This window comes from Oryzias latipes, chromosome 13 (genome assembly GCF_002234675.1).
Source record: "Oryzias latipes chromosome 13, ASM223467v1".
NCBI lineage: Eukaryota > Metazoa > Chordata > Actinopteri > Beloniformes > Adrianichthyidae > Oryzias > Oryzias latipes.
This window is the reverse complement of record NC_019871.2, coordinates 4,092,357-4,109,937: the sequence shown is the minus strand read 5'-3', so window position 1 is coordinate 4,109,937 and position 17,581 is coordinate 4,092,357. Positions and strand designations below refer to the sequence as shown.

Genomic DNA, 17,581 nt, shown 5'->3' with positions numbered 1-17,581 from the left:
TTGGAGATGCAGTGCATTCCAGAGGCTTTGTGGAAACTCCAGAAGTTTCGCTGTGTTCTTGACCTTCGGGTGGTTGGTGGGAGTGAAGAGGAGGAGACGGAGACAGAAGCTTTGCTCTGGCGCCCCCTAAAGGGAGCAAATGAAAAGAAGAAGACTTTCAAAAGGATGCCAGGTATTTATCTTTGGCAAAATTCTAAAATAAAAAAAACAAAGGAGTCAAGATATGGATCAAACTAAAACAATTAAAGAAACCTGATCACCTTCAAAAAACGGCTATGAAATTCTATTTTTTCTTTCTTCCAAGAAAGTAAAAGGAGCATCAAAATTGATTCTCTTCTTTCTGATCCTTTTCATCTCCCAGAACTTGTGATTGGATCTTTTGTTTCTGTTGTTTTATGGAAATGAAAATAAAGAAACAACTCATTTTCTGTAAAATGTAGATCTATTTATTGAATAATTAAATCACACAACAGAGAGAACAAATGTAAATTGTGAAAAACGCTTTCCTTTTCTTAAACGTGTTGATCATGAATCAACTTTTATTTAAATACTTGCAGCCTCACCGACAGTGAACAGTTAGAAAACTCCCCGGAGATCATTTACAAAGTGAGGAAAACTAATGTACAAAAAAATCAACAATAACTGTTCCGATTTGTTTTTTCGTTTCTCTTCGCTCAGGCGGAGGATTCCTGCATCCACAAGTTCAGAAAAAATAAAGTATAAAAATAATAAATTAAGAATAAAGAACATTTGTACAGAAACCGAGAGCTGCCCTTCTGCCGCCGGGAAACCTTCTCCTCTCCAGCTGAAAACGTCGCAGATCCTCCAGAAAAACGTTAACGTGAGGTCAGAGGAGTCGCCATGGCGACGCCCGGCCAGATTGATTGAAAATGTTGGCGGAACAGCAGAGTTGTGATCAGGATGAAAAAGGGAGTGGGAGCTTCGACCCGCAGCTCTCTGATCTAACAATAAAACTCTTCGATGTCGCAGAAACTCGCAGAAGCAGCTCATGGGAGGGGGGAGGGGGGGGGGGGGGTCTGCTCTAAAAATGAAAAAAACAGTGCAAAGGAGGAATAGAAAAATAAATACTAAAAAAAGGAAAGAAAGAAAAAACATTTGTGTTTTGAAATTTGAACATGGAAAAAACAAAAGTTAGATTTTTAAACAAACTTCCTGAACACTGAGATGACAGAAGCAGAGGGGGAGGAGCTAAAAGTCAGGGATGATCTGAAGTTCTGCAGTTTGAATAAATCCGTTTAAAATAGAGATCTCAGGATCTGTACATTGGGGGAGGGGGAGGGGGTCACTGGCAGAAGGGGGAGGCGGTTGGGTCGAAGCCTTTGAACACCTCCTTCAGGGAGGCGGCGTCCTGCTCGGCGGTCGCCTGCTCGGTCTGCGCCGGGCTGCTGGTGCCACCGGGCTTGGTGGCCTGTTTGACGCCGGCGAACAGGGCGGACACGGGCAGGTTGTGCACGGCTGCTGGGCCCTGCTCCGCCGCGCCTCCCGCCGTGCTCTGCGCTGCCCCCCCAGCCGCTGCAGGGCCCCCCTGCAGCGCGGAGTTTGGTGACAGGGCGGGCTTGGGCCGCGGGCGGTTGTAGCTGTTGTAGCGGTCGGTTCCTTGCTCGCCGCTCTTCTCCGGTTCCGGCTGATCCAGAGCGGATTTCCGGACAAACAGGGGCTCCTTGGGTTTGGATTTTCCTGCAGGGGGGTCGGCGGCTTTGGACTCTGCGCCGGACGAGTTGGGGGAGTTGTTGGAGCTGCTGGGACTGCCCGGCTTGTTAGTCCTTGGGTCATACAGGCTGATGCTGCTCAGCACACTGGCCCCCCCTGGTGTCCCAGGACCCACACTGCGCCCCGCGCCCCCTGAGGACAGCAACCGGGGGTCGTAGGGGGCGATGGCGGGCGGGGAGGAGCCCGCTGCTGTTCCCGCAGGCGCTAAGGGGAGGGGCGGGGGTGTCGGTTCCGACGGCTGCTTAAGCGTCGACTTCTGTGGCTGAAGGCGGGGGTCAGAAGGGGCTTTCCGGGCAACGCGGGGGTCCACTGGCTTTTCTGTGGGGGCAGGAGCTCGGGGGGGGCTCTGAGCGAGCAGTGACATGGGGGCGGGAGGGGAGGGTGCCTGGGAGGTGCCGGAGTTGACGGTCTTCAGGATACGAGAGAGAAGCTCAAAGTTTGGGAGGGAGGAGTTCGAGGGGGGGTCTGACGGGGGTGGGGGCTGCAGAGGCGGCGTGTGGATCGGCGGCTGGCTGCGAGGCAGCCGGGAGTCCAGCGAGGATACTGGGGGGATGCCCGGCGGCAGCGGGAGCAGGTCCTGCTTGGGTGGGGGGAGGGGCAGCAGGTCTTCGGGGGACCAGGTGACGGCGTTGGCGAAGGCCGGCAGGTGGAGCAGCAGGTCCTTCTTGATGTGGCTGAACTGCTGCAGCTGTGAGCGGGGGTCCCGCAGCGCCATCCCCATCAGCGGGTCCAGAGGAATCGGCACCGGCTTGTCCCGCAGGACCCGCTCCGTCTCCTCCTCCTCTGCCGCCGGCACCGTGAGGGGCGGGGGCTTGTACACCAGGGGGGGCTCGGGCTTGGTGGTGGGGGGCGAGCGGGACGCGACGGCGGCCAGCCGGGCCAGCCTGGGGTCCGCGGGCGGGCCGGAGGAGGACAGGGAGGGGACAGATAGCGGCGCCGCGTCCACGGCGCGCGCCAGCCGCGGGTCTCGAGCTAAGCGGGGGTCGGCGGGGCGAGATGGGGGGTTGGGAGGCGGAGCCTTCTGGAAACGCGGGTCGCTCGGAGCTCCTTCGGGTTTCTGAGGAGCCTGGGTCTGCTGACGCAGAGTCTTCAGGATGGAGGTGACACTGCCGCCGCCGTCCTCGTCCTCGCTGGAGTACCAGTTACCGGAATCGCCTGCAGACAAAAAATTAAATCCGTGAACTCAGAACTTACAGGAAACACAAAATAATTTGTGTTTTGGGTCCAAATTTCTAAACTATAAATGTAAAAAATGAGTCTAACCCTCACGCCGTTAGCGTGACGAGCTCCCAAAAGTAGGGTTTCCCCGTTTCTCACACATTTTTACCGCAATATTGTGAAAAGGTAATAAATGAATCGTGAATGGCGGCGGGTTTCCAGGTCAGCTGAACCCTCAGCTGCCAAGAACATTCCAAAATTCACCTCCAGTTTGTCACCTCCAGGTGACCAAAACATAAAATGGTTGCTATGGAGATGAAAACCAAAGTTAAGCCGCCATTCTATAAAAAAAAGTGTTTTTCTTTGTAATGAACTGTAAAAAATCATTGTTTTTTTGTAATTAACTTATTGCAGCTCTGACCGGGGCTGCAGGGGCAAAAGGAGAAATGAGAGGCAAGGAGCAACCAGTCAGCCAGTGGGAATTGAGTTGTTGCTTCATCATTACTTATTATTATTATCATGATTTTTCTTCACATCTCCAGCTGCTTTTCCATCTCCGTGAGTTTTTAGTTTAATGGATCGTCCCGATGAGCTGTTTTTTGTTTTTTAGTACCTTCCAGGTCTTTGCTCCTCTCTGCCCCGCCCTCCGCCATCCTGCGGGCCCGCTCCTCCTCCTGCTGCTTCTGCTGGATCCTCATGAACAGGACGCGCTGCGTGGGGGGCAGGAAGTCCGGCACGGAGATGCCTCCCTGGCCGGCTGAGGCTCCGTTGGCGGAGGTGTCCGGGCCGCCCGGCGCACTGCTGAACGTTCCGGCGTCGTCGGGGAAACTCTGGAAGTTTTCTCCTGTGGGGGAGGGGAGAAGTGTGAACTCGCTGCTCCTCCTTTCATCCTTTCTGCTGCGACTCTGCTCACCTTCTGGAGCCGCTCCCTCCATGTTCATGCCCTCCTGCTGGTTGTAGAAGTTGTTGTAGAAGTTCCCCCCTCCCTGATGAGGGCCTGGGGGGGCCGCGCCGCCGTGCGGGGGGCCCCCCATCACGGGGGCTCCACCTGGCCCCATGCTGGGGGGGCCTTGGCTCTGCATGTCAGGAGACATCATCCCTGGAGGAGCAGGGTAGCGGTTGGGGGCAGCACCAGGGGGTGCCTGGGGTCCAGGAGGTGCGGTTTGGGCCTGAGAGCCACTGGGGGACTGGCTTCTGAAACAAAACGGGGTTACAATTTGCCTCTTACACCCCGGTTCAAACATTTGGGTTCTTCCGGGTCTGGTACCTGACGGCGAGTTTCTGGGCCAGCTGACCCGTCGGCTGGACTTTGATGTCGAACAGCGAGGGAATCTTCTTCCCCCCACAGCTCTCCCCCCCACCTGGAGGAGGGGGTCCCATGTGGGGCGGAGGCCCAGCAGGGTTTGGGGGCGGCCCCCCCTGGAATGGACCCCCATCAGGGCATAGGATAGGCGGCCCGGTGCTCTGGTTTGGAATGGGGGGGGCCACAGAGACGGGAGGACCTTTGGTCACCATGGAAACCTGATTAGGTCCAGGATGACACCCAAAGTCGCCCAACCCAGGGCCGGTGTCCATGGGAATGGGTCGGGGGGGCGTCGGGAGGAGGCCGACTCCAGGGGGGGGCTTAGGGAGGGGGTTGATGCCCTGCTTCTTCAGCTCCTCCACCTCCTTCTCATCCTCGGCTCCGGCCTCTGCGTCCTCCGCCAGCATCTGCAGGAACACAGTTAGAAAACGCCGCCGCTGCCCCCACCCCACCCCATCCCGCCCTGCGTCGGAGGGGCTCACCTTGTCAAGCAGCTCCTGGGTGTCGTCGTTGAGCGCCTCGTGGGAGAACATGCACTCGTCTCCGTTCACGCAGTTCCCGGTGGTGTGGAACAGCTTACAGGGGAACTCGCGTGGAAAAGAGCGTTAAGGAACGCCGACGTTTCAGGTAGAGGTGGTACGATACGTATCCTGATATGTACCGATATGTACCGGAACACTTTTTCGTTCCCTTTTTAAAAGTAGGATCTAGAAATAACTACCTGGTTTTCAATTTGTCTTCCATTGTATTAAAATTGTCAAATTCAATTTATTTAATGATCATAATGTTAAGCACTGCCACTGTGTCTCATATATAAGTTGCTTTTACCCGAGCAAACTCATAGTGCTTTTATTTAGTTAACTTAAAATGTAGAAGGGGAACAGTCAACATTGTCTGATTTCCACAACTAAATATTTTCTGTATAGGAAAAACTATGGAATGAATGTGTCTTAACCAATAAGGTTCTAAAAGTATGATTGAGGAAATAAAGTGATGTTTATTTTCAACATTAATGTAGCTTCTCCAGGGCTTTTAAACGGATCAGAAGTCTGAACGGTGCTTCAAAAATAAAGGAAAAACACTACTTCTTTCCAGAAACAATAAAGTGTGATGATGAGGCAGCATAACGATGCTTTGATGTGGTGAAGATGCTTTATTTAAAGTCTGCACTGTAAAAGCTGCAGCCACACTTTCTCACACGTGGAAGTAAACAGGTAACGCTCATCGCCAGGACGTTGGCCTTTTTTCAGAGCGTTGGACTCATCACTCTGATCCATCAGGTCGCTAAACTAGAATCTGTTCCTGTGAGGTTCTGCTGAACTTTGACCCGCTTTGCCGACAGCATTTTGGCTAAGGCTCCGTGGATTAACCGCTGCACTGCTTCTCTCGTTTTTATCTGACCCGCTAAAAAGTACAGCAATCCGCGTTTTTATGTGTTACTGGCAGCAACACGGCACAGAGTTTCTGTTTGATATCCATCCCAAGGAAAAACTAAGTAGTTCATGTCTCATAACAACAAAACAAGCTGCCTATGGCTGCGGTCTTTCTGTTGTTTTGTGCGTGTAGAGCTGCTCAAAGTGGCTCTGCATGCTCTGCTGCCATCTAGAGGTCAGAGGTTTGAGTTTAAAACAAAAGTCAGACGCTGAAGGACGCTCAGAAATAATTAAATAAACATCGTCTTGACACCATTTTGAATCGATACAAGTATCGCCACATAAATTTATCGCAATATCTCGCCGAAACAATTACTGGCGTCCGACAGTAAAACGGCGCCTGCGGCTCAGCGAAAGGATATCATGCATGTAGGGACAGTGGTCGGCCCGGGCGCAGAACCCCGTGATGTAGAACTTGCAGAGCTCCTTCTTCTTCGGCAGCTCCACGTCGTGGCTGAAGTTGCAGTGGTCCCCCTGGTGGTGGGAAAGGGGAAAAACTCAAACCTTTCAACTATTTTTGGGAGAAAATAAAGATCCACCCAGTGTCCTTAAGTCCCCCGCTCCATTAATGTGTATGGAACCCCCCCAAAAAAGACGACAAAAAAACAGTTTGCTGTCCAGCAGATGGATCATAATAATAAACTAAATGCTTTTACTTTGACATGAATGATAAACTTTTATGGAGACTCTGGGAGATTTGTCTTGATTGTATTTATTGAGTGTTTCCATGGTTTTATGAAAATGTTGGCTGAGGAAGAGTTGGAGGAAATGTTGGCTGCAGCATGACGCCACTAAATCCAAATTCTCTCACATTTCTTTTGCTCTTATTTTCTTAAAATGTGTATTTAAATGTTGTTATCAAAGCTTTTCCATCTAAATGCAAAAACAACAACAAATAACCTGATAAATTCAGAGTTTTTTTAAATTTTGGATGAAAGACTGGTTTAATTTTTTCCATTAAAGACATTTTTGTGGCTTTGAGAAGTCCGATTATGTGAGCTGAAATCTGATTTCTCCTTCTTAGGTTTGATGTTTCATCCTGAAATGAGTGGAATTTGCTTCCTTCTGTCACTTCAACATGCATTTGCCTGAAGAGCAAACAAAAACCCGCTTTAAAGACCGTTTTAAGGACCGTGACGTGTCTGCAAGCAGCTTCAACATTTCATTTTAGGAGGAATTGCTACAATGTTCATTTATTCCATGAAAAAATGGTCGTATCTCTTCAAAATAACGGTCATCATTTTTTCATCATGTTTTAATCCAAGCTTTCGATTTAAGTTGTGCCTCATATTTTGGTTCGTTTTGATTTTTTTTTTTCTCTCTTCTGTAATTTGTGTTGCGTGTACAGGTTTGCAGTACACACAGTCTGTAAGGACAATTTCAATAAAGATGATATATAAAAAACTATTTATTTAGTCAAACTATTTTCTTTGAAAAGTGAAAAAAAAGAATGTTCTCGTTGTAGCTGGAGCTACATAAACGCACACAGATCAGGTGCGAGTCCTCTCACTCACCCAGGTGCATCTGCCCTCGATGTAGTACTTGCAGATGGCTTTTCCTTTCTTGTCCTGGTGTTTTTCGTTCTGACTCCTCCTCCCACCTCCTGGTCCTTCACCTCCGTCGTTCTGAAGCCGCAAAAACAGAAAACAAAAGGGGGCGGGGGGTGATTAACCAGCTGTGCCTGCAGGCGAATGGTCAGATCCTCCTGAGGAGTTACCCCGTTGTCCATGTCTCCGTTGTTGTCGTCGTCGTTGCCCATGTCGCCCCTCCCTCTGCCTCTGTTGCGACCTTTTCCTCCTCTCATCATTCCCCGCCCTCCTTTACCTCTGCCACGTCCGCGGGGGCCCTTCCCGCCTGGGGGAGAGACCACAGGTCAGCGTGGAGACAGAATGCAGAGACCAGTAGGAGGAGCCAAACACGACACACCAACCTCTGCCTCTGGACTTCTTGTAATGGCTGAGCTCTTTGGTGTAGTCGTCGTAGTCTTCGTCTCCCATGTTGTCGTAGTCGTCGTCTCCGTACTGCAGGAGCAGAAAAAGTCGCAGCGTTACAAACTTTTTACTTGATCCCAAACAAAACAAATACCTGTTTTGTTTTTTCAGATAAGCATTTCAGGACGAGTCAGAGCCAAACATCAAACATCTACGTGCTGCTTTTTAACCAAAAAGGCCTCAGATAAAGAAGTAAAAATGGTCTATTTACCATTTTACTTCTATAAAAATGCAGAAAAACAAATCCTAAAAACAATGGAGGGGAAAAAAAGGATTAATTTAGGTAATTCTCAAATCAAATCGATCTTTATTTATACAGCACTTTTCATACCAAAGGCATAAAAATGCTGTACACCAATATAAGTAGTATAGAAAAAAGAAAGCACAAGAATATAAAAATTGAACCCCACCCCATACGTGCACACACACACACACACACACACACGCACACAAAACCACCAACCTCCTTATTGGGAAAAATTATTTGAACTTTAAAAAAAAAAAAAGTTCCCCTAAGTTTACATTTAATATAAAATTCAACTCTTCTGACAAATAAACTACATTTTAGAACTTCAACTGGATTTTTTTCCCCATTTTCTTTGAATTGTTTATTCTTGTCCCAGAACTGAAACCATCTAAATCACTGGAGGGCCGGCCTCCTGCTGGTTTTCCTGCCTTATCTGCTGCTGATTACCTGAACCAGGTATGTTTAGTTGGCTGGAAAACATGGTGGACATCGGCCCTCGAGGCCTGGATTCTGACACCTCTGGTGTAAATTATGAAAGTGAATGTTTTGGAAATCCCTAATAATGTTATCGGAATGGATATAATTCATCATATGGATGTCCATGGAGGTAAATCTGCAGACAAAAACCGACAACAGAGGGAAACTAATGTCAATCTTTCTTTTGTTATTTTACTAAAACGTCTCTTCTTTTTATTTTGCCATTTCTTTCTTGTTCAATTAAATGAATAAAATGTATTTAAAGTTACGGAAATAAACAACATTCATTCTTCTGGAATCATCTGAATCCAACAAACACCAGTTCATGATCTTGAATTATTGGTTGTGTCCAAATTCCCATCCTAACCCCTACATAGTGCACTCTATAGAGCGTTCTTCATTTCGTAGTGCTGTCCGGGTCTACAATTCCAAAATCCAGTGTAGGCCTGCACAATATACCGCAAATTTATCGTTATCGCAATATCCAGCTCTGCAATATGCATATCGCAAAAGACGGCGAATATCGCAATAAATCGCAAACCCAAAATGTGTTAAAACAATCTTCTAGCAGCTTGAAGCATTTAACGAATCAAATAAATCCCTTTATGCTTTGACCAATCAGATGGACGCCTTCCCATTGTTGACCAATCAGATGGAGTCCTTTTATGTTAGATGTTTGTCCCCCGTGTCGACGAGGGTCATTTGGAGTATAATTTTTAAACTGTTGCAACGAAATGGGAATGATGTTTTTGTTTATTTTTCTATTTGTTTATTTACTGCAAATTATATCGTTATCGCAATATTGATCACTAATATCGCAAGTTTTCCTCATATCGTGCAGCCCTAGTTCATACTAGGTCACGTTTAAGTTGTGGGCCTCTATCTTTTTTCTTCATTGTTCATTTATGTTTTGGCCACAGCTATAGGTCTTAACTTTTTCTCCTTTTTGAAAAAGACTTGGATTTTAAGTTATGTTGACTTATTTAATAACACTTGCAGTAAAATGGAAATGTAGGAGACACCAACCTATTTTATTCCTGGGCATCTATATAAATTTTTTGTAATCATTCATCATAGTTTTGGCAAGTTCTATGGTAAATATATTTTCTTCTTTTTGAATAAAACTTGCACGTTAATTTAAGTTGTGTTGAATTATTTGAATAAAACTCACACTGAAACCAGAATGTACTGGTATTTTTGCTTTTCTATTTTTCCATTTATCGCAAGTCATACCGTCATCGCAGTTTCAAACACTGATATCGCATATCGCAGATTTTTCTAATATCGTGCAGGCCTAATCCAGTGCCCTAGAAATTTCCCAGAAGTCTCTGCAAAAAACCAGTGTGCATCGATGCTCACTAGATCAGCGAATATAGACCACAATGCATTGCGTCTAAACATTTTTTTGCCCAAAAAATTTATTTTTTAATAAATCATCAACATATTTATTGTCAGAAGACAGTGGACTCATAATTGTCACAAAATGTTCATATTAATTCGATTTTAACTCTGACGTCATAACCGTTGTTTAATAAAAAAGTAGTGAGCGTGCTGTCTGAAGTGCTTTTAAAATTCAGGGCACTACATAGTAGCACTATATAGTTTTTTAGTAGTTCGGGGTTAGAGTGGGAATCCGGACACAGCCATTGACTGTATATGTGAGAACTGGACTGAGTGGCCCCTCCCCCTGGCGTTCCAAACAGGAAGTACCTGGTGGTCCCAAAATGCTGAAATCCCATAGCCTTCTATAGAGAAATAAACCGCTTTAACTCAGATAACTCAATAAAAGGAGGTGGAGCCTGCTGGCTCCCATGTCCAACGTTCAAAATGCTTGACTGACTGATTTCGGGTAGCCTTCCTTCAAGTTGTAGGAGTGTGGCTGTCCAACAAGCTCACTCCTGATTGGTGAGAGCGGTTGCCATGGAAACTTCGACTTAGACCATGGTGATGTCCGTGTCGCGAAAAAATGGCGACTGAATAGACTTCATTGGGTTGGAGGGAGAAGTGAAGAATTTACTGAGGGTGACGTCTCCCTCTCTCACTCACTTAGTCAGTCAATAGGTCCAATTCTCAGGTCAAAGGTCAGAAAGAAAAAAAAAACTCCATTTTATCTTTTTTGGTCTTTTAACTCTGAGAATAAATGAAAGTTTCAAACCAAACTGTAGAGTTGATAAATCTCACCTCCATGTCGTCTCGGTAACCGTCTGCATCGTCGTCTCCGCCCATCTTCCCTCCTCCCATCCGGCCTCCTCGACCTCGGCCTCCTCCCCGGCCCCTCCTCCCTCCCCTCAGCGCTCCGCGTCCCCTCAGGCTCCTCATTCTGCCCCTGCCTCCTGCAGGGCACAGACACAACCAGGTTCAGAGGCTCGTCGATGGCGCTGTGTGTCGTTTCATTGCATCAAACTCCAGTAGAAACTGCAGACAAACCTCGACCGCCACGTCCGCCGCCACCTTCCTTGGCCTTGCGGTACTGGTTCAGCTCCTTGGTGAAGTCATCGTAGTCTTCCTCCCCCATGTCTTCGTCTTCTTCTCCCTCATAGTTGTCGTCGTCATAGTCATCGTAGCCGCCGTAGCTCTGCTTGTCCATCTTCACGTACACGCCTTTCTTGGCGCTGCCGTATCCTCCGTGAGACTGAAGGTCAAAGTTCTTAGCATTCACAGAACTTAAAGGCTGAAAATGTGGAGAACAGGCGTGGACTCACGGGGGGCGGGTACGGGGGGCTGTACTCGCGATACTTCCTCTTCTCGCTGGGACTGTAGTCCGAATCGTCGCTAAGGTCCGAGTGGTCATCGTCGGACGATGCGTGGCGCTGAGGAAAGAGCCAAACATTAAAACTCTTAGAGACCTTCAGGGAATCCGGATGGAGGAGTTCCTACTTTGTGTTTGGATTTGCGTTTCTTCTTGGCCCTCCTCTTCTCCCGTTCCCGCTCTCTCTCCTTCTTCCGCTTCCTCTTGCGGCGGTGCGATCTCTCATCATCAGAGTTGCTGCTGGGGTGTCTTTCCCGGCTGTGCCGCAGCCGCTCCGTCGTCCCCTCGCCACCTGCCTCCGCGGCTCCTCCTCCATCTTCGCCTCCATCTCCGGCTGTCGCGGACGCACCTCCGCCTATTTCCTCCTCTGCTTCTCCTCCGTCGTCCTCGAGCTCGCCCTCCTCCAGCTCACCATCTTCTGGTCTGTTGGTGAAACCGGCAAATTAGAAAAGGACCTTTGTGTTCTACCTGAAATCAAAGCAGAAAAACTGATTCTGTTCATCAGAAAATGTGGAGGAGTTTGGTCAAATTCACAAAAAAAGGCGAAATTTGAATCCAAAAATGTTCTGATGGGATGAACAACAAATGTTCTTTTAAAGGAATTTGGCTTTTTTAGGCAAATAAACGGAATTTTCATCATTCAGGACCTGTCTGTGCCGGAAAACTGACAGGAAAAACAAGCCAAACCGCTGCTGGACAGAAACTAGTAAAAACCAGCTGGGATGAAGCTAAAGACTGGGAAGCAGAGATCCTGTAACCCGTTAAGCTGGTTCCAGTTTGAACCCACTGACTGTTTCTGACGCCACCTATAGAAGAATGGCTGCTGGTTCCAACCAAACGCCGTCAATTCAGGCGCCATTTTTCCGGATAGGGACGCTGACGTGGTGGAGCCAGATGTCAGTAAGCAGTGATTGGTCCGGGTCTGTCTGAGTCGTCGTTTCTATGCCAACCCCTCTCACCAATCCAGAGTGGTGTTGTTGGAGGGCCACACCCCTACCACTTGAAAGCGAGCCACACTAAATCTGTCAATCAAATGCTTTTAACATTGGCCAGCGGGCTCCACCTACTTGGTCAGTTTTTAATGTGAATAACTTGAACTACAGTTATTCTTATCAAGAAAATGTTTAGCAGCAAAATATCAGATCAAGAATGGTTACAAATAGAATGACGGAGTAACAGCTGTTTCTCTACTGAAGTCGATGGGATTTTGGCGTCTTAGTTCTAACAGGTACTTCCTGTTTGGAAATGCCAGGGAGGAGTTACTCAGTCCAGTTCCTGTATACAGTCAATAGTTGAACCTGGCTCCAGGTATTTATCAGCCGCCGTTTTGGGATAAAACTGGAAGATTACTGTAGATTGGGCTAAATCGGTTTGGATCAACATTTTAATTCTGTTCCGATGTCGTGAGTTCAAATCCAGTCATACCCAAGACTCTAAAACTGCGACTCCCTGCTCGATACTCAGCATTAAAGGGTTGGATTGGGGGTGTTAAACCACCAAATGGTTCCCGACCTCGGTTGTGTCTGGGGCTCACCGCCCCCCCAGGGAATGGGTCACATGCGGAGAACAAATGTCACACCCCCCTATTGGTGTGTGACAGCTAATGGGACTTTTACTTGAAAACTCTACAATTTCCCTACATCGGTGGGATACGCCCATCATGGTCAAACCGTGAGCTGAACGTCTGTAAGGTCGGATCGTACAGACTAAAGGGGAGGAGTCTTTGCTGCGACCACCGTGTGGCTTCAGCTCTCCTTAAATCCTGCTATTTTTTTACGTCTTTGTCAAATAAAAATTTTGATATCAGTTTGAAAACTTGTGTGAAATTCACCTTTACACTATAACCAAAGACAATATTAATCTTTAGATGACAGATTCGTTGAACTCTGAGGATTCTGTTCGAAATAAATAAATAAATAAAATGTTTTTCCAATGAAAAAGATCAGAAAATTATAAAAGCTTGGTTACAATTAACTGTTTAAGTTGTGTTAAGACACTGAATTTATGCTGTAAATATAAAAAACATAATTTACAAAACGATTTGAGTTTATAGATACATATAGGATAAATACTCATGCATAAAAAGCTAATAAAAAATTGAAATAGCCTTTTTTACAGTTATTATCACGACAAATATTTTCTTCTAAATGGGAAAGATTCAGCTGGATCCACGACTATTAAAACGTATATTTTAAGAGTTCACATTGAAAAGTAGAACAATTTTCCTGCAGTTTAAGAGTCTACAGCTTTTAGTATCTTCAAACTGTCAACAGAAAATCCCCCAAAGATCTTTGTATATAATAATGAACCAAAACACACAAGAGAAACCACACCAGTTTAAACCAACGACTCAATGCACTAAACCTTTCAAATCTACATGAACTCACAACAAATCCACCTTAAAAATATGACAGAGGTCTGCAATGTTCTTCATAGATAAACCTCAACTGTGAGGGACAGAATGTAAACAAAGAATCCAGGAAATCACAGTTTGGGATTTTTAGAGAATTTCTTTGTATAATGAAGGAGAAAATGAGGTTTTATCTCCTAAAAACAAGCAAGAAGCTGTTACTTCTTCTTTAAAAAGCACTTCTATCCTCAACTGGTTACCTGTATTAATGTCACCTGTCCGATCTGGTTATCCGAATGAAAGGCACCTGTCCACACCCACTGCAACCCTTTCCACCATGACCGACACCAAAGAGCTGTCAAAGGACACCCGGGACCAGATTATGGACCTGATCTAGACTAGGATAAACCAATCTACTATAAACAAGCAGCTCAGTGAGAAGAGATCAACTGTTGAAGCAAATATTAGAAAATGGAAGAAATACACAATCACTGGTAATCTCCCTCCACCTGGAGCTCCATGAAAGATCTCCCCTGTTCGAGAGAACAATGAGAATACAGCTCAGAACCCCTTACAGGGGACTGGTCTATGACCTGAAGTGCTGGGACCACAGTAACAAAGATTACTATAGTGACACACTCTGTCATCTTGCAGAGCTCCAAAGGACCACCTGCTGAAACCGGCATATGTCCAAGCCCATCTACAGTTCTCCAGAGACCTTCTGGGTGATCCAGAGGATGGGGACAGGGTCACTGGGTCAGAGGAAACCAACATGGAATTCTTTGGTATCAAAACCCTTTGCAGCCTTTTGGGGAAGAATGCTGAGTAGCATCTCAAAACCCCATACTCACTGTGAAGCATGGGGTGGAAAACATCATGGTTTGGGGCTGCTTTACAGGACGACTGATCTGTATCAAGGAAAGGATGAATAGGCCCCAAAAAAATCCTCCTTCCATCGGTGAGAAGATTGAAGATGAAACATGGCTAGATCTTCCAGAAGGACAATGATCCCAAACATATCACCATGGTAACAAAGGAGAGGCTACATAAAAATAATTTTAAGGTTTTGGAAGGGTTTGTGGACCTCAGGCCAATAGAGAATCTGTTAACCCCTTGATACTTACTGATCCAAATGTGAATCAAAGCACTTCTGCTCCAAACTTACTTTAATTTAGCTTGAAAGCAAAAACAAGCAAGTTCAGGCCTCAAGGAGTTAAAAGTCTGTGTTGCCCAGCAACAGACACAACTTCATAGCTCTAGAGGAGATCTGCATGGAGGAATGGACCAAAATAGCAGCTAAACCGGATAAAGCCCTACGAGAAATGTTTGACCAACCGGAATCTAATTACAAAGCATTGAGCTGAACTTTTACTATTGACTAAATACTCAAAAATTAACTCTTTAAAGTCTCAATCTGATCAACTTGATATATTTCCAAAGTGTTCCCAGTGGTCCTTTTTAAGCCCCCAAAAAACAACAACAAACTGTGGTTTTCTAGTTTCTACAGAGCAGCAGGAGTTCATTAGAAACTCGCCTCTCAGTTGTGGGCAGGACTGCTGGTGTGGGAGTAGGCCCGCCCTACCTTCCCATCATCCATATTTTGACACTCTCTCCTGCTAGCTTACAGCCCTTCACACCCCGAACCTAACATTAGCGGTGCAACAGAAACGGTGAGCAATACCGTAGCCATCCAGCCGGACAGTTTACATTCAGATTCCAGCTCAGACGAAGAAAACAAAGACGCACATGGAACTATTTGTCTGCAGGTAGATGCATCAGAATGGAGCAGAGCAGGGAGCCTACGGCTTGCCATAGTTGCTGCTACATCACACCTACAAGCTTTTTCCAACAGCATTTTTGCATCTGCTCCTGATTCACGATGGTTTGAGTAAATAAATACACAGAAATGCAATTTTAAGCTCAATTCTTTTTAGACTATGTCCTCCATCCTCTAAAAAATGAAAGAAGTTGGGAAAACAACAGTGATTCTTTGTTTACTTTCCGTCTGTACGAGTTGAAGTGTTTCTAGGATGAACCTTACAGATCAAACTCAACTTTTTAACTTGCAGTATCGCAGACAAACACTTTTTCCTCTCCTGTTTGAGACAGTAATCAACCCTGGTTATTTTTGACCACCTCCTAATGCAGACTGACACGAGGTCCACGTATTCCATACAAAGCATTTAAAGACAGGTTCAGGTAAAACCGGCCGCCATGTGAACGCCACACTGAAGAAGCACCTCTGACCCGTTTCACACACTTCACATGCAGAAACTTTTCCTTTGCAGTTTTCTGCCACCAGTCCTGAAAGCGGGTCAGGACCTCCTCACGTCAGCAGAACCTGAGGAGCGTCCCGTGCTTTCATTCTGGGACACAGACCTCTAGTGTCACTGCAGGGGGGGGGGGCCTCTATGACAGAATGGGGATTTGGCTGCATGGCAGCAGACTGAAGTGAATGGGGGGGGGGGGGGGGGGGGGGTTCATGTTAACCACTCATCACCTGCTGCCAACAGTCTGCAGGCAAACAAAGACATTTAGGAAAACACAAACTCTCTGACTCCACACAATCAGAGAAGACCCCCCAACAACAACAGCAACAGGTGACCATTGGGGTCCAGCCAGGCCTTCACTATGCACAAAGTCCACAACGCCTGGAACTCTGAAAGCAGAGGGCCGTGATGAAAATGGGGAATACTTACTGTGACACGCTTTCTTCCCATTTTGGACTCAAACCCTCAGAGAAAAATAATGTCCCTGACCTTTAAGGGGCATTAGTGGGGAGGGGCTTTTGAAATTGGGGTATATTTTTCTTCCAGTTGTGGAAAAGGGATTTTCTTTTCTTTCTTTTGGGGGGGTGTTTGACTTAAAACATTTTAGGGATGCTTTGCAGACGTTTTGGGGACTTTTTCTGGATCTAGGGCGACCCAGTTTGAACTGTGAATAAAAGGGGTCTGTTAATCTAAATAAAACATTGCAGATTAAAAAAAATATCAGTTAAAATAGTTCACAATTAACATAAAAATGTATAACTTACGGTTTTAACGAGCTACATCTCGCCATGTTAGACATGATTTTTTAAATGCGCAGTTACGTCGGCTAGCCCTAGCTTGTCAACGGATGAAGTAATTTAAACGGATATTATTAGCTTCAATGAAATCGAAAATCGTCATAATAAAAAATGCTTTTTTTAAAGAAACTTTTAAAATTGAAGCGGTAGTAACTGGGTAATACGACAAGCGTAAAGTGGACCCAAAATTCATTTCGACGACTTTAGCCGTTAGCTTAGCCTTTGTTCTGTTAGCTAGGTTAGCATGCTATCTTTAGCCGTCAAGCTAATATTGTCTTAAAAAACGCCGTTTTCATTTTTGTTTTTTCAAACACAAACGTTACCAAAAAAAATAAAATACAACGCAGGCTAAGCTAACGTAAGTTAGCATTTTCGTGTGGCAAAAGTCCGATTCTTTGTCATGACAGAATTGTGAAGAAAACTCGTGTTTTTGGTCTTTCGACTTGGGTCTTTTTTCCTTTAAAAAAAAAGGTCGCTTCGGTCGTTTGGTCGATGATTGTGAAAATGTAAATAAAATACGGGGAATAGCGTTATTCCTTGTTCTTTTGGCCTTCCAGTTGTCGCACCAACATGGCCGTTGTCTTTACCTCTGTGCTCGTTTTCCAGTTTAATCCCTTTGAGAAAAAATGCAAAACAAAAAAAAAAGAGAGAAACCCCGGGCTTTTGTGTAAAAGCTCAGGACAAATAAATAATTTCATTTAAATATGATTGTAGAATTACTCGACCTTTCGTCAGTCAGGAGACTGTTGTGTTCGTGGTAGGTAGTTGGGGAGTTTGGATGGACAGTCATGCTTTCCACAGCCATTTCCTCTAGCTACATTGAGGTGCAAAAAATTACAACTCGACACTAGAATCTACTGGCTTATGCGTCACTTCACTAGGATCTACTTGTTTTGTTGTAGGAAGAGACTCAGTTCATAGTAGGCAACTCTCCACAACAGTTGTAAGAGAAATATGCTGAAATTGAATCCTGACGTTCTCCGTCCTACTGTAGCGACGTGAATTGACGACTGATTATCTTAAAATGGCCGATCGTCTTCTCCAAAGAAATAAGGGGCGGACTTTCCGAGTCGAA

General features: G+C 45.9%; 1 protein-coding gene across 3 annotated transcripts; it reads right to left on the bottom strand.

The window, feature by feature from the left end:
- Positions 1-423: 423 nt before the first annotated feature.
- Positions 424-17,564, bottom strand: zc3h4 (zinc finger CCCH-type containing 4). 3 transcript variants are annotated; one of them, XM_023961231.1, is made up of 14 exons: positions 17,232-17,564; positions 11,218-11,512; positions 11,043-11,150; positions 10,768-10,972; positions 10,522-10,673; positions 7,556-7,646; positions 7,343-7,479; positions 7,140-7,250; positions 5,988-6,099; positions 4,675-4,784; positions 4,157-4,599; positions 3,803-4,083; positions 3,503-3,733; positions 424-2,886 (listed from the first exon to the last, which is right to left on the bottom strand). In XM_023961231.1, the coding sequence occupies exons 1-14, from the start codon at positions 17,309-17,311 to the stop codon at positions 1,304-1,306; spliced, it is 3,939 nt and encodes a 1,312-aa protein (XP_023816999.1). In that variant the 5' UTR covers positions 17,312-17,564; the 3' UTR covers positions 424-1,303. The 3 variants fall into 3 exon arrangements, with proteins under 3 accessions (XP_023816999.1, XP_023817000.1, XP_023817001.1); XM_023961232.1 differs by having other exon boundaries at positions 3,803-4,080; positions 17,232-17,563; XM_023961233.1 differs by lacking the exon at positions 17,232-17,564 and adding an exon at positions 16,474-17,087.
- Between the last annotated feature and the right edge of the window lie 17 nt (positions 17,565-17,581).

Coding starts and splice junctions, on each gene's coding strand:
- zc3h4 (XM_023961231.1), bottom strand. CDS start 17,311: ATGGCTGTGGAAAGCATGACTGTCCATCCAAACTCCCCAACTACCTAC. Junction 10,973..11,042: donor GCCCCCCGTACCCGCCCCCC/GTGAGTCCACGC, acceptor TTTGACCTTCAG/TCTCACGGAGGATACGGCAG. Junction 3,734..3,802: donor GGAGGGAGCGGCTCCAGAAG/GTGAGCAGAGTC, acceptor CCTCCCCCACAG/GAGAAAACTTCCAGAGTTTC.